The sequence below is a fragment of the Talaromyces atroroseus genome, assembly GCF_001907595.1.
Source record: "Talaromyces atroroseus strain IBT 11181 chromosome Unknown scaffold_3, whole genome shotgun sequence".
Taxonomy (NCBI): domain Eukaryota; kingdom Fungi; phylum Ascomycota; class Eurotiomycetes; order Eurotiales; family Trichocomaceae; genus Talaromyces; species Talaromyces atroroseus.
Genome location: NW_017971435.1, coordinates 1,656,539 through 1,672,339, shown reverse-complemented (window position 1 = coordinate 1,672,339; position 15,801 = coordinate 1,656,539). Strand labels below are relative to the sequence as shown.

General features: G+C 47.5%; 5 protein-coding genes across 5 annotated transcripts in view; 2 read left to right on the top strand and 3 right to left on the bottom strand.

Annotated features, from left to right (window-relative positions):
- Positions 1 to 1,758: 1,758 nt before the first annotated feature.
- UA08_03602 (hypothetical protein) lies at positions 1,759 to 3,027 on the top strand (the record flags this gene model as incomplete). The annotated part of the gene is made up of 1 exon (XM_020265920.1): positions 1,759 to 3,027. The coding sequence occupies one exon, from the start codon at positions 1,759 to 1,761 to the stop codon at positions 3,025 to 3,027; it is 1,269 nt and encodes a 422-aa protein (XP_020121306.1).
- Positions 3,028 to 3,319: 292 nt separating this feature from the next.
- UA08_03601 (hypothetical protein) lies at positions 3,320 to 7,344 on the bottom strand (the record flags this gene model as incomplete). The annotated part of the gene is made up of 3 exons (XM_020265919.1): positions 3,320 to 6,802; positions 6,864 to 6,964; positions 7,284 to 7,344. 3 exons carry the CDS (start codon positions 7,342 to 7,344, stop codon positions 3,320 to 3,322), a joined length of 3,645 nt encoding a protein of 1,214 aa, XP_020121305.1.
- A 238-nt stretch (positions 7,345 to 7,582) lies between these two features.
- On the top strand, positions 7,583 to 10,340 carry UA08_03600 (DNA ligase 1; the record flags this gene model as incomplete). Its single annotated transcript, XM_020265918.1, has 3 exons — positions 7,583 to 7,620; positions 7,745 to 9,728; positions 9,789 to 10,340. The coding sequence occupies 3 exons, from the start codon at positions 7,583 to 7,585 to the stop codon at positions 10,338 to 10,340; spliced, it is 2,574 nt and encodes an 857-aa protein (XP_020121304.1).
- Positions 10,341 to 10,748: 408 nt separating this feature from the next.
- UA08_03599 (hypothetical protein) lies at positions 10,749 to 14,037 on the bottom strand (the record flags this gene model as incomplete). Its single annotated transcript, XM_020265917.1, has 5 exons — positions 10,749 to 11,975; positions 12,602 to 12,972; positions 13,037 to 13,684; positions 13,815 to 13,937; positions 14,022 to 14,037. The coding sequence occupies 5 exons, from the start codon at positions 14,035 to 14,037 to the stop codon at positions 10,749 to 10,751; spliced, it is 2,385 nt and encodes a 794-aa protein (XP_020121303.1).
- A 485-nt stretch (positions 14,038 to 14,522) lies between these two features.
- UA08_03598 (putative 3-oxoacyl-(acyl-carrier proteun) synthase) overlaps positions 14,523 to 15,801 on the bottom strand; it is a gene marked incomplete at both ends in the record, with an annotated part of 1,860 nt that continues 581 nt past the window's right edge. The window contains 5 exons of the mRNA XM_020265916.1: positions 14,523 to 14,684; positions 14,751 to 15,128; positions 15,193 to 15,459; positions 15,518 to 15,604; positions 15,665 to 15,736. Of these exons, the coding sequence (XP_020121709.1) occupies positions 14,523 to 14,684; positions 14,751 to 15,128; positions 15,193 to 15,459; positions 15,518 to 15,604; positions 15,665 to 15,736 (966 nt within the window). The remainder of the gene's footprint in view (positions 14,685 to 14,750; positions 15,129 to 15,192; positions 15,460 to 15,517; positions 15,605 to 15,664; positions 15,737 to 15,801) is intronic.

Here is a 15,801-nt window from a genome sequence, read left to right as displayed (position 1 = left end):
CCCAATAGTAGTACTGAAGATCAACCTAGCTCCCGGCAACCGTTTACTCAACCGCCCGAGAAAGAAGCTTGTGGTCGAAGCTTGCAAGAGGTGAAAGCACTCAAATCCCTATCTATGGCGGGATGTTCATGCACTCCAAAGTACATCACCTCAAAGCATGAGAACCAAAAGCCTGATGGTTGGGTTCCTGGCGGGTTTCTGGACTATATCGTGATGGAGAGACTTGAAGGACAAACCCTTTCCGAGAATTATCTCCTGGACCTAAACCCCGAGGGAAAACGAAAGCTACGAAGCGCGTTTAGGACATCATCCTTGTGAGTGTATCATATACTATCATTTGGCTGAGATCTTAGCTTACATCCCTTTTTAGAGAATGTCAAGTGGTTGGCCTTGTGAACCTGGGTAACAATATCACAAATCTTATTTGGAACGAGGAGAAGAGGAAATGGTGAACCACTCTTTATTTGACAGTTCACGAAGCTTACACTTGTTTGTTATTATAGCTATATTATTCACTGGGAAGCATGGAGTCGAAAGACCTATCAGTGGAATGACAACGAATATCGTTGGTGGGGTCTGCAAGACTAACTATGAAATGTGCTTGATCTGCGAATGATGTTTTTTATTTTATTTCTTTTCCCCCCTTTGGTGGATTCCGTGATGATCTACATAAATTGTAGGATCGAAAATATCACCACAAACATATTTCACCTTAGATTCTGACCCCAGCACGACGAAGATGAGCATTCAGAGGCAGCGATCCCTGAGCATGTGCCCCTCATTCTCTTTCTCGATGCTCTTGACAGAAGGCTGATGGTCTAACACTGCCTCTAGTATGGAGTGCGTACTATAAAAATTTTCTGCCGGCTTTCCCGGGCCGTAAAATACGACATACCTCGAATGCGGTAGTTTTTGGACGTAATTACGGCGATTTACGCAAATTAATGTATTAGCGATACACAATTACATACGTGTGTGAATTCCGGCCGCTGATTGGCCCCGACCTTAAGCCGACGCCCACTGCCGACGCCGTTGTTGCCTTTTTTGCCTTGGCCCGTCCTGCCTATTTCTGCTCCTTACAAATGCCTTCATTTCTCTCTCTTCTTTCACTCCTCACACAATCTGTCTGCTCCATCAAAATATTATCAACGACCACCAACACTTCGCCTCCAAAAAGTGCGTATCCAGCCAGAAGAGCTTTACTCACCCGACTTCCAGCATCTCAGATTATTCTTTCTAACTCAACCCGTGGCGCCACCATTCTGACTTCCTCACAGAACTGCAAGCAACTTAGCTCCTCTACGCGAAAACAATAACCACCCGCTGGTTTTGTTTGTGACTTGTATCCATCCTGTCTAGGTATCTTCCGCCAGCGAACAAGATTCAGTTCGAGGTCGAGGGTCTGTTCATGTATTCGCCCTACGTCAACGCTTTCGAACACCATTTGCCGCTTAAGCTGCATACTTTTCGCTACGTGCGAAAACCGTGTAGTATACACTCGAGGTCTTGCGGTTGAAACCTGCTGGATTTCGTCTCCGTTGTGATAGTGGATCGGAAAACATCCATACTACTGTCCCCTCCCCTTTGCAAAGAAATTCTAGGTAAAGATATACCGCATGTATCTTTGCCACCTGAGAACCTTTGTTGAGTCTTCTGTCGTTCGCCTTTTGCACAAGCCGCCCATTCTAGCTTCTTGAAAACCATAAAACAACAAAACAACAAAAAATCCCCAAACAACAACGTTTCGAATTCGGCATCATGGCTACCGTCAACGTTCGTCGCGATGTCACCGACCCTTTCTACCGCTACAAGATGGAGAAACTCCAGTCCAAGATCGAGGGTAAGGGCAATGGTATCAAAACTGTTGTCGTTAACCTGAACACTGTTGCTCAATCTTTGGCTCGTCCGCCCGAATATGTGATCAAATACTTTGGGTTCGAGTTGGGAGCTCAGGCCAACGCCAAGCCCACTGACGATCGCTGGATCATCAACGGCGCTCACGATGCGCCCAAGCTCCAGGACTACCTTGACGGTTTCATTGACAAGTTCGTTCTCTGCAAGAAATGCAAGAATCCCGAGACCGATGTTATTCTCAAGGACAACCGCATCGTTCTGGACTGTAAGGCCTGCGGTCAGCGCTCTGACGTCGATCCTCGCCTCAAGTTAAGCACCTTCATCTTGAGAAAAACTCCAGGAAAGGCAGGCAAGAAGGACAAAAAGTCTCGCCGTGACAAGAAGAAGGAAAAGGGAGAAGCGAATGGGGACAAGCATGGCAGTCCAGGAGACAGCAATGGCTCTGAAAATGGCGACGAGAACGGCGACGGAGAGCTCGCAGCTAATAGTGACGATGAATTCACCCGTGGCATCAACGCCGCCGCCAAGGAAATCAACGAAGAGGAGGACGAAGAAGAGGTGAAATGGTCCGTCGACGTTTCCGAGGAAGCTGTCAAAGCCCGTGCCAAGGATCTTCCTGACGACCTCAAGCGCACCTTGGTCTTAGAAGGTGCTGAAGACGATGAGGAAGAAGGTGGTGCCAGCATCTACGACCAACTGGGAAGCTGGATCATCAAAGAAGCCGAAGACAAGGGCGGTGTCGCAAATGTCAGCGATGTCGAAATTTACAAGAAGGCCAAGGAGCTCGGCATTGAGGGCAAGCACAAGACTTTGACTGTGCTTGCGCAAACCATCTTCGATGAGAAGATCGTCAAGCAAATCCCAGCTCGTGCTTCCATGTTGGAGAAGCTGATCACTTCTGAACGTCACGAGAAGGCATTCCTCGGTGGTACCGAGCGTTTCGTCGGTAAAGATCACCCGGAGCTCATTCCCCAAGTCCCTGCTATACTTCTTGGGTACTACCAGAACGACCTTGTGTCGGAGGACGTGCTCAAGGCTTGGGGCAGCAAGGCTAGCAAGAAGTACGTCGACCCTTCGACCAGCAGAAAGGTCCGCAAAGCTGCCGAAAAGTTCCTCGAGTGGCTCGAGAACGCCGACAGCGATGAGAGTGAGGAAGAAGAGGACGAGGAGTAGACGAGACAGGCCACACTTCTTTGTACTCTGTCTGAAAACGATTTCTAATCTGTTCCTGTTGTCGTGATTGATTTGTCGGTTGATTGATATTGCTACATCTCCTGTTCAGTTCGAGTTGAATTGCCAAGTTTATAAAAGACAAAAAAAATGGCTCAGCTATCTAAATAATCAATTAAAGGAAAGCTCCACTCATTTGACATTGTTTTTAATTGCAATGCAGTACTATATCGGCCAGAAGGCAATCCCACAAAATATCCTACAACCTGAATGAATATATTGCGTATACATCATTCTATATCAACTCAGTAGATGCAAATCCCCATGCCCTGTTATGATTACCACCATTATTATTAAACCTCTGTAATTTCTCTGGTAACCGCCATCGATCACCACTTGTATTCGTCGTATCAATTAAACCCTGCCAGAAAATGAACCATGTCAAATCCTTATTCCATGCTTCCATGGCTCGTAATGCATTATGAACGAGTTTCACATCATCACTGTTTTCTGCAGTTTCTTCATCGCGAAGTTGTTGTTGATGATGATGATAGTATTTCGAGCCCATGAATTTCGTTATCCAGGACCCGATGAATTCGCAGATTTCGTCTCCAACTGCCAATGGGAGGCGGACGTGACTGAGTACCTTCACGAAGAGAGTGAGGAAAGATCGCCAGATGATATGATGTTGTGTAAAGGAGCGGGAGGTGGTACTGGATAGTGTTAGGTCTAGGTGTTGCGACGAAGAAGAGGAAGAATGGTTGGTCGGATTCTGCTGTGCTCTCTTTTCACTCCATTGTCGTCGTTCAAGGTTTCTCTCTGCATCTATGAGCACTTTGTTCCAGTTATCCTTGTATAGTCGTCGCCAGCGTGGGTATTCGGCTTCGACACGAGATGCCATGAAGTCTCCGGCCAGTTCACACATGCTCGCTACAGCGTTGCAGGCGGCGTCTGTGACGAAGGTTTCTTCTTTAATTGCTATGTCGCTTTCACTGGAAGATTTATTGGTGGTGATTTGTCGTGAGACGAGATCTGTCGAAGTTGAAGCGGAAGAAGAAGGGGGACCGCCGATTGTTGTGAGGCGTACAGAGGCTGCGGTTGATGGAGGCGCAATTCGCGAGCTGACTGGCGGCCAAAGTTCGTTGATGAGAGGCAGAAAACTAGTTTGATTCCTCGACAAGACTGGAAGCGCCTGGCTGAGAAGGGAGAGGAGTGAGCGTCGTAGAAATGGCGACGGCGAGGAAAGATGTGGAGGAATGGACTTGACGATTTGTAATAGTAGATTGTGCGGTTTGCTAAGCGGCTTTTCGGCGTCTTCTGGATCTTTGGGTGGAGGAAGAGGTTCGTTGGACTCGTCTATCGGGTGGAGAATGTTTTCGCTGAAATCCTGATCTTGGTCATCGTCATCGTTCTCTTCCTTAGGAAGTGGAGGAGGTCCATCCAATTCACGCGTCCACGGACGTTTCGGAAATGATATATGTCCTTTATCTATATCGGCATCAAGCTCTTCAATGCGTGCCCGTTTTGTTTTCCTACGAGCGATATCGTCCACTATTTTTGCAACAGGCAATGGCTCGTATGCCTGTTTGCGATTGCTCAAATCATATTTTTGTGTATCCTCAGAGATGGCGAGCAGAGCAGGTGCCTTGGTGCCTTCTTCGACAATTGCAGCCAGACTTGAGTAGAGCAACTCAACTAGCTTAGGATAGCCATGATACATATCAATGATACCAAATATGGAAGCCACAAGGTCGTCAAGATACGGAATGAGACCAGCCCCGGAGAGCTTGACCATCATTAATAGTACCTGTGGGGGATAAGGCGACACGTCAAATGTATTTAATTTGAGTGCAACGGCATTCACAAGATAGTCGACATTCTCGATCAGCATGGTGCGTGTATCGGGATAGTTGCAAGAATGTGTGATGATGTTTAAACACGCCATAGCATGGTTCTGTAGGTTAGCGTTGTTTGAGGCAAGGAATTGTAAGACAGGATACAGGGCATCGATCAACTCTGGTCGAAAATCCTCCCCTAGCTCCTTCGCTTGAAGAGCAACGGCTTCCAATCCGAGTGCAGATACTCTCCAATCCGTTGGCTCTGTCTTTGGTGGTTCATTAAGTATTGGAAGTGCAACAGAGTATAATTCCTCGATCATGGTCGTCCGGGATGACAACGATGTTGAAGTATCGAATGAAAGAAATTCGTCAATACTGTTCGATCCTTGCGACCGGAGGAATTGCAATGCAAGCCAAAATGGTGCAATCATGGTGTCTCCAGAAGCTTGGTGGAGATTGTTCATAATGAATCTTGTGATAGTTTCACTTGATTGTGTGCGGTTGAGCCTCGTCACCATAGATTTCAGGTCTGTTAGTGTCCGCTGCTGGCTGCGATGTTCGAGAATTACCGGGGGAAATGATTGCGAGGCGGCTGGTCTTTCCATGACAGCAAGCTCCATATTGCCCAAGTTAGAAGAGTCGACAAGGATGGGTCCAGACTTCGACGTTAAAACGACTGCTGTGACACTGTCACAAAGTCCTAGCGCGACACTGCTCTCTAGTATATGCGAGCTGGACTGCACCTGAGAAAGTAATTGAAAGGAGGTCGTGATTTGTTTTATAGCTCGTTGCTTTGCAGCTTCATCGTTACTTTGCATAACTCTCTGGAACGATGTCGTCCACGTATGAAGTAAGTCTTTAAGTGTATCGACAGTTTGACTATGTACGGTAGCGAGATGCAGTAGGGAGGTATAAGCATCATTTTGAACATTGCTATCGTCAACCTCTGAGAGAACCACCATTGTCTCCACTGCGAGAGACAAGGAGTCCTTTAAAGATTTAGGGCAATCCTCTACTATCATCAAACAAAGATCGAGAAGAGCTCCGCGCACTGTTTGTCGTTCATGTTGCCTGATTTGAACCACGTTTGCAAGAGCAAGTTTGATCTGAACGGTCGTTGCTTTTAACCATGATTCGTCAAGTACGGCTCTGTCACCTGGAGACTTTTCAGAGGGTCCTTGATGTTCAGCGTAGACAACCTTATCATTGAGGACATCCCGTAAGATACTTCGTAGTAAGCGAAGAGATCCCTCCAGGACTTTGAAATTCCTGCGGGTCTTCGTAGTCGGTTTAATGATCTTTGTCAAGGCCGACACAACACGAGGCATTATACTTCCCAGAATAATCCTATCAGTGACTCGGCTGAAAAGGGCTTGGAGTGCGGATATGGCTGCTTTTTGCACTGCATTAGAAGCACCCTCTGTGATGCCTTCCAAAAGCAGATAGACCGTCTGATCGATGATAGTCGCAGATCCAATCTCGTTGAATATAGTCTTTTCGGCAACCGGCCCTTGGAGCATTTGAAAAATCGAGTCCATACAAATAAAGCTTGCGACAGAAAGCTCTTCCGATTCAGGTTTCAAGACGGCTTGTCCTCGATTCTGAACTGGTGTTCCCCCGACAAGGATGGTTAGGAGAATCAGCAGCTGCTTGCCCATCTCCGGGGCCAGCCGAAATCGCCATCCCTTCGCAACAAGCACTGTAACGCATTTTACTGCAACTTCTAAACATCGCTGGGAGAGGGCTTGGGTCTGATTGAACACTTGGGACAAGGGAAAGAAGACGTATTCGGCAAGTTTTGCATCAAGCGAGTTCTCGTTGCCCAAAGGCTCAAGCACGGAATACAGATCGTCCAGTGCGCTTTGGACAGCGCTAGGCTGATTCTGACGTGTGCGAAACTGGAGAGCTGCAGAGCTGAGCTCAACGCATGCGGGGCGAAGCTTGAAGACGATTAATCGAATTAGACATACTTCATGGTGGAAGGGAGCGGTACGGACAAACCTTCCGGAACGCTTCTTGTCTCTGGGCCTCCATTTGATGGTCGCTTATGCATCTATACAAGCAGAAACCGAGCAATCGACCGCATTTCAAGCCATCTGCGACTAGTTACAAAGTCGCAGCTTCCCAAACACTCCACGATTGTTCGCCGCATTTTCTGCCGGCATTTCTAAGCGGTCTGCCACAGCTGCTGACCGCCTTCTCCAGAACGATCTCATAAGGGCTCTGCCTCTCTGCGTCTTTTAACGAAGGTCTGTAGATTTTCGTTCAAAATTCAGTCGTCTGGTTGGTTTCTTGTCTTTTGTACACGGACCCGTAATTTCATGCATATGTTCGGTGCAAATATTGACCCCCATGCTGATTGTCCAAGAAACGCTCACGTGACGCCATGTGGTAGGTAGACTACTTAACGCGTCAACTTACACGCGTTTCGCGGCCGCATGAGGGATACTTCTGCTTCGACTTCAAGGACATTCCGAGCCATCACGTTGCCAAAAGGACATTGTTCGTACTCTCATTTACAGGCTATTAGCCGATATTACATGCAATCTTTGCGCTCAGCCGCTCTGCATTGCCTCGCGCCTGTTCCGAAGGAATACCGATTACTTCCCAGCAGCCAACGCCACCTCACCAACGTATCCAGTCACATCCATGCCACGAAAAGAGTGAACTTGTTAGCAACAACTACTTTACAGTCGCTTCTGCTTCACAGAGCTGCAAGTATGCCGGAAAAGACTGGCTCAAGGCAAGCTACGCTGGGGTACGTGAAAGATCCTCAAGCGACGATTTGGTGCGTCGGTTGTATAGCTACCATGCAACAGGTTACAATTATAGTAGAGGTATTCAAAGACTGACTCGTGCTAACCAATTGCTGTTGTCAATAGGAAGTTTTTTGGATCAGACTCTAGACAAAGCTCCAAAGATGCCTCGAAGCGCCAAACTACTTTGTCTTTTTCGGACGGGAACAAAAGAAAAGACGCAACTGCAGGCGAAAAATCCACTGTTGAGTCCGAAGAGAGCGAGCTTAATGGGGACACTGAACTCAAGGATGAAACGACACCGTCTACGAGAGGTGTGAAGCGAGAGCAGACTGTGAAAGAAGAGGAGAGCGACGATTCCGACGTCCAGCCAGCCAACAAAAGACGAAAGAAGAGCCCCAAGAGCCCAGGACGCAAGAAAACGGCCAAGGAGGTAATGACTGAGCGTCTCCCGTCACCCAAAGTGGTGAAAAAGGCCTCCGGTGATGTGACTCCTGTGGAGGAAGATGCGGATGAGCCAGCGGAAGACCCATCTGCTAGTGAAGAAGAAGATGATGCGAAGCCAGAAATAAAAAAAAAGCAGATTGAGAAAGTGCAGGCAACTCTGAAGAGCAGCGGTAATGACCCATACCCTGACTGGAAGCCAGGGGAACCTGTTCCGTATGCTGCTCTCTGCACCACATTTTCTCTTATTGAGATGACCACCAAGCGCCTTATAATTCTAGCCCACGCGTCCATTTTCTTGCGCCAAGTCCTACGACTTACTCCGGAGGACCTATTGCCGACCGTTCAATTAATGATCAACAAATTGGCAGCTGACTACGCTGGTATTGAACTAGGCATTGGAGAGTCTTTGATTATGAAGGCCATTGGAGAAACCACTGGACGAAGCTTGTCTGTCATCAAATCGGACCAACATGAAATTGGCGATTTAGGCCTAGTTGCCGCAAAGAGTAGATTGAACCAGCCTACCATGTTCAAACCAAAGCCATTGACAGTCAGAGGAGTACACCAAGGTCTGCTCACAATTGCCAAAGTTCAAGGCCATGGCTCCCAGGACAAAAAGATATCTGGTATTAAGAAGCTTCTGTCTGCAGCTGACTCTGCCACTGCTGGTAAAGGTACTAAGGGAATTGACATAAAGAAAGACAAGGGAGGGCCTAGTGAAGCAAAGTTTCTCATCAGGTTCCTTGAAGGAAAACTGAGACTCGGACTGGCCGAGAAGACAGTCCTTGTGGCTCTCGCACAAGCCGCTGTTGCTCATGAAGCAGCTCTCAAAGGCGGAAAATCTCCAAGTCCTGAGCGTCTGGCGGAAGGAGAGTCCGTGCTAAAGCAGGTCTACAGTGAACTTCCCTCTTACGAAGTTATCATTCCAGCTATGTTGAAAAACGGGATCTTCAATCTCTCGGATGTTTGCAAGTTGCAGCCTGGAATCCCGCTGAAACCCATGTTAGCCAAACCTACAAAATCTATTACCGAAGTCTTGGACAGATTCGAAGGCAAGGAGTTTACCTGTGAATACAAATATGACGGCGAACGAGCTCAAATCCACTATGTCTCTCCAGACTCGATTCATCAATATCCTAATGCAACGGCAACACTCCAGAAGGATGCCAAGGGCCTCAGTTCTATATTCTCGCGAAACTCGGAAGACTTATCGAAGAAATATCCTGATATTCTAGCAAAGTTAAATACCTGGATTAAGCCAGGTGTTACCAGCTTTGTTCTTGACTGCGAAACAGTTGCCTGGGACATGGAAAACAAAAAAGTGCTCCCATTTCAACAGCTGATGACTCGTAAGCGAAAGGATGTGAAGGCAGAGGATGTTAAAGTCAAAGTCTGTGTTTTTGCATTTGATCTTTTGTTCTTAAATGGCGAACCAACGGTGAAGAAATCTCTCCGTGAGCGTCGCCAGCTTCTTCACGAGTCGTTCCAGCTTGTCGAGGGCGAGTTCGCCTTCGCCCAGCATTCAAACACCAACGAACTGGAAGAGATTCAGAGCTTGCTAGAAGAGAGTGTGAAGGCATCATGCGAGGGGTTGATGGTCAAAATGCTTGATACTGAGGAAAGTGGTTACGAACCTAGCAAACGAAGCCGGAATTGGCTTAAGGTAAGCCATTGCTCCTTTTCCTTTTCCTCTTTTTCACTTCTCTAACGATAAACTATACAGGTCAAAAAAGATTATCTTTCCGGTCTTGGAGACTCGCTTGATCTCGTAGTTCTGGGCGCTTACTTCGGTCGAGGGAAGCGAACGTCAGTCTACGGAGCTTTCCTACTAGCAGCGTACAACGCTAGCAACCAAACATTTGAAACGATCTGTAACATCGGCACAGGCTTCTCCGAAGCTCTACTCGAAGAGCTCCACAAAGAACTTTCCCCTCTCGCTATCGACCGCCCCAAGCCATTCTACGAGCACTCCAATGTCCCCAAGGACCAACCTGACGTCTGGTTCGAACCGCGCCTAGTCTGGGAAGTAAAAGCCGCGGATCTAACCCTGAGTCCGCGCTACAAGGCCGCCGCAGCTGAAGTTGTTGGCACAATCGGTAGTGGTGACGGAAAAGGTATCTCGCTGCGTTTCCCACGCTACATTAAACCGCGTGACGATAAAAAGCCCGAGGAGGCGACTACTACTCGGGCTGTTGCGGAAATGTATCGTCGACAGGAAGCTGTCGCCAAAGAGAGTGCTGGAAAAGGCGGAGTCGATGACGATTTTGAGTATTGAGTTTTTACTTGCCTTGTCAATTGTTGTTGTTGGATGGGCGTTGGGTCTATAAATACGGCGGCGTTTTGATTCATAATCTTTCTTGTAGCAGTCAGCAGTCACAGTTGTACATAACTACCATTCTGAATTGCTAGAATCATGGTGAAATAGGTATTCATTTCGTACTGCAAACGCAGAAATAAAAGGGTAGAAAAATAATTAAAATCACTCCATAACCAGCGCCATTGCCTAAAACATACCGTAGTCCTATGCCTGTTTCTTTTTCTTGGTCATGAGCAAACACCGCACTATCCAATGTCCATCCACCCATATACATAAAAATGATTGAATAGAGAGAGAAAAAAAAAAAAAGAAAAGAAAAGAAAAGAAAAAAAAGGAACGAAAGCCAGCGGAAATAGAATAAATATATTATTCTTCATACTTCCTCTTCACGCCGGTCCCATTCGAAATTCCCGCCGTGGGAGCAGGTGGTGGCGGTCTCACCGAAGCTTGACGTTTTTTCCAAGCGGCCTTAATGGCCGGCGCTGCACGAATGAGATCGTCTTCAGTGACCCGATCCTGGATCGACTCGAGGACCTTCTCAACCGTCGAGATATGATTCGCATCTTTCTTATCTTCACGGAAACGCATGTAGCGCCATCGTCCATGGTCGTCTTGGTAACATTCAACTATTATATCGTCTAGCGGCATCTGTAGAGCCTTCAATCCTTCCCATTCCGATGGCGTAACGTACATTTCGCTAAAGAAGCGATATTCATTGTTATTATGGAGTATGAAGAGGTGGAAAATCGGCATGGCGTCGTAATCATAGTACGGCTCAACAACGCCGTCTGCCTCGTCATCAGTGTCCGGCTCGAGGAGGGGGAATTCGAGTCGCATTCGGAAATCAATGGTATTTTCCGATGGCGGTTTCCATTTCAGGATATGCTCGTCTGTGCCGATCTTGTAAGGGGTGCTGCGGCAGGTGAAAATGAGGCCGTCGTTGCCGTGGATTTTCTTGACTTTGGGGATGATTTCGCGGAACATCATCTCGATGCCGTAGCTGAATTGGGTGGACTTGTCTTCCACGGCAAAGATGCGATGCTGTTTCTCCTCTGGGAATTTTTTGTACATGGCGTTGTATGGTTTGAGGACATTTTCTTTGAAATAGGCTAGTCGCTTGTCGAGCGTGCGATGCATGAGACTCTTCCCATCAAGCACCATGCAATCAAAGACTAGGTACTTCAACTGCGTCGTCCCATCGTCGTAACTATCCTTCACCAATTCCCCGTCCACCAGCGTGTCGACATGGTAAGATTGGAACGTAGAATCATTCGGCAACGGGAAATGCAACCGTGGGACATAGCGATAATCGTTCTTGCGATCAATCAAATAATGAACTTCTGGTGAATCAGGGTCGCCTTCCGCAAAGTACATCAAACAGCGAATCCCATCGGTCTTTTCGCAGACAAAGTAGTCCTCCTTTTGCAGCTCGAGCAGGTGTTTGGCTGAGAACGACACGGGTTGCGCGCCTGGGAAGTTGAGGTTCTTGCGACCTAGTAGCTCTGCGACTTCGTGTCGGAATTTGTCTGCGAGCTCGGGTTCGGCTTTGATCCCTATTTCGTCGAGGTCGGGGACGGTGTGGCTCATGTTTTGCTTTACTCTTATTTGTATATTAATTATATCTGGAGGTATCTCGTATGAGCGTGAGAAGACATCGGTAAGACGTCCTTCAGTGAAGCAAGCCAGCAGTCTGCAGCCACCGCGAGTGAGAACGAAGAGGTAGGGTAACGATCGAAATAAATTTTAAGAGAGAGAATAAGTTTTAAACTGATAGTGAGAAAAGTAGGCAATTGCGCTGGTGCGGAAATGGGTGAGCAAAAACAACCTGTGAAGTGCTCTTGAAGAGCTGAGGTTTGAGCTTCCTCGTTGTTGCCTCAGGCAGAAATCCGTGAGGCGGAGATTTAACTATCCAATAAATCCAATCCTACGGACAATTCAAAAGGCGCCATCTACAGCAAATGTGACAATTGGATTCTGAGCTACAGATAATAACAAAAATAAAATAAAAAAAGGCATCAGTGCGTATATAAGGGTATCATATGTCCGTACTTCTCTCAAACCAGAAAACACCACGCGGTCCGCAACGCCGTCATGATGTCCCATAGATCAACAGTGCAATAAATCATAAAAGACAATGAGAAGAAATGAAATAACAACAGCTAGAATGAAGCTGCTACTGCTGTCTTGGGCGCAGTGGCTACACTCGCAGGGCGATTTACAGGCGTCGTTTGAGAGGGCGGTTGTTGCTTCGACACCGTATCCCCCCCTCCAGACGTGTCCTGTAGGCTAGACGATGATGTTGCAGCAATAGCTGGACTCTCTGTTGGAAAGAACCCATTGGATTCTCCGTTCACCGCTGGGCCCGTAGAAAACAGGCCCCCTCGAGCACCGCCGAGTACGCTCGAAAGCATCTCTTTCATGCGAACGTAATGATACTTTTTCCGCGTCGGCATTAGCGTATGGACAGCCAGTGGTGTTGGGCGAGATCTGGAAATAGCAGCCATGACAGAATCGCGCTCTTCGTCTGAATCAACGGGTCCGTTGGTGTCAAAATCGTCCTGTAGAGGCGCATTGGCATCGATTGCGGCTTCTATAGAACCCAGTAAGTAACGTGTCAGAATACAACAAATTGGAATAAGAATAGGGAATCTGACTTTGTTGACGGGCTTGGTTTTTCTTCTGATAAGCTTGTAAGAGCATATCGTATGGAAGCGATCGCCCAGGGACTGCACGCTTCGCACCCATAGAATGACTCTTGCAAGTAAGCGACCTCGCACACTGAGCACCGTTGGGCAGCGGTACACCGCACTGCTTTTCGACATCGACGGGGCCTTTTGGCTTGGGAACCTTTGGCTTTGGTTCTTCCTTCTTCTTTTTCTTCTTCGGTTCTTTCCCATCCTTCTCATCCTCGCCATCAGCCTTTCGCTTCTTGCCTTTCTTCGTTGCATCGTCCGCCATGCCCTTCACGGCACCTTTCTTGGCCGTCTTTTGCCCATTCACGCCATCATCATCCTTGTCATCGTCTTTCTCTTCGCCGTCCTTGTCGGCAAATTTGGCTTGATTCTTCAGATCACGAGCCTCTTTCTTTTTGCGCGCTTTCTCTTGTTTCGCTTTCAGACAACCCCGGATGTGTTCGACGGCAGTCTGTTTCAACTGCGGCCTTTTGCAGTGTTTGCAAATGACGGTCTCGAGCTCATCGTCTCGCGGCTTTCCGGACGGGAATGCGGCGATCGTTTTGGCGTCTATTTGCGGGAGGACGGGCGAGCTGATATCGGGTGACCCAGGGGCGTCGACATCGTTTGCTAAACGCGGACGGCAAGAAATATATCAGCGTTTTTTATTTATTTTTTTTTAATAGAAAAAAAAAATGCCGACAACAAGGAAAAGGTGTAGCCTAAATTGATTCAACATATGTAGAAAGGTCGTCCGTACCTGGCTTGCTGCCGGACTTGGCGCCCTTTCCGGAGGACGCCTGCTTCTTCAGCTTGATCTTGCCTGGCTTGAGGTCCTTTTCGGAGAACTTGTATCCCGACGCGTCAACAAGGCTGCTCGTGCCTGAAGATACTAGAATCACAGGGGCACGGAGTAAGCAAAATCATCCCCCTGTAGTCAATTTAGCTTTCTGGCGATTCAACGAACCTTGTCCGGTCGCCATGGTCTCTGAAGAACGAGGCAAAGAGGAAAGAACAGCAATGGAAAAAAAAAGGAAAGAAAGAAAAAGGAAAACGAAATGCAAAGGAGTCAGCACCAGTGCTTGGGTCTCCTTGGGGCAGTCCGAACAGCTAAGAGAAAGATGTCTATAGATGTAACTATGGCTTGATAAGTTGATTAATCGATATGCCGGAGAAAGCGGAGCTGCGATAGCCGCTTTCGTGTTGTGTCACGTGATTATATGGCAAGTATACATCAGTGTAGAGATGTGTCTGTATAGATAAATATTCAAGGTAGAGTGATCTAGTACGATTTATTAAAAATGTAAGGTTTTGCATCTGGAAGCTCGAGTTCTCGGCACCCTTTCGAACGAATGTTATAAAGGACTTGCTTCCTAGGGGCCGGAAGGTAAATGTCTGGTTGGATAGGATGATGTGGTCTTTATCTGACCACGTCTAGTCTATTGTACAAGAGGATAATGTTACACAACTATTTATACCGTACAAAGCAGAGAGTGCTATTAGTCCCTCCAAAGCCAAAGCTGTTCGTCAGGACAGTATCGATTTTCCGTTCCTGTGCCGAATTGGCAGCGTAGTTGCAGTTGAAGTCGGGCGTTCTATTCTCCAAGTTGATGGTGGGCGGCATAATGTTCTATGTCCAAGGAGGCATATTGTTAGTCTGTGAAAAGAACTAATGCTAGTTTTAAAGAGGTCATACCTCATGTATCGCCAACACGGAGAAGATAGCCTCAATAGCTCCAGCGGCGCCTAGTAAATGCCCGATAGCACCCTTGGTACTGCTGACATTGATGTCGGCAGGTTTCTGTTTGCTCTCGCCATCGGCACCATGAAGTAGCAGAGCCTTGATGGCAGCGTTTTCAGCAGCGTCGCCAACTACTGTAGACGTAGCATGGGCATTGATGTAGTCGATGGCTGCTGGTGGAATTTTAGCGTGCATGAGCGCCTTGCGCATGGCTTTCAGAGCGCCTGCGCCGTTCTCCTTTGGTGCTGTTAAATGGAATGCGTCGCCTGATGTGCCGTACCCTATGAACTCGGCGTATATATGGGCACCTCGTGCTTTGGCATGCTCGAGTTCCTTTTGATTTGTTAGGGGAAAAAAAAGCTACTATGAAATAATTCCAAGGAAATAAGAAGCTTACTTCAAGAACCAGTACAGCAGCGCCTTCGCCAACGACGAACCCCTGCCGGTCCGCATCGAACGGCCGCGATGCCTTGGTCGGGTTATCATTGAAGCCCGTCGAAAGGCTTCTCGCTCGCGCAAAGCCTCCTAGTGCCAAAGGATGGATGCAAGACTCGGCGCCACCGGTGACCATGACATCTGCATCGCCAAAGGCAATGAAACGGGCAGCGTCTCCAATCGAGTGTGCACCGGTAGTACATGCAGTAGTTACAGCATGATTGGGGCCCTACGAGTTTGAACAATGAGCAGAAGATAGAAAGGATAATGGAGAGAAAAAGACTTACCATAAACCCATACTTCATGGAAATGTGTCCTGCCCCTAAATTAATCAGCAACTTTGGGACAAACAGAGGCGAGATTTTTTTATATCCCTTGGATAGAAAAGGCATTATTAGCTTGGGAAATTACAAGCGAGATACAGTCACTCTTACATTCTGCTCAAAAGCCACGACAGTACCATAGACCTCGTCAAAATTGCCTATGCCGGACCCTAAGCAAACCCCCTGTGGAAAACACAGAATGCCGCAATTAGTTACAAAAGAAAGGGCAAAAAAAAAAAAAAAAAAAA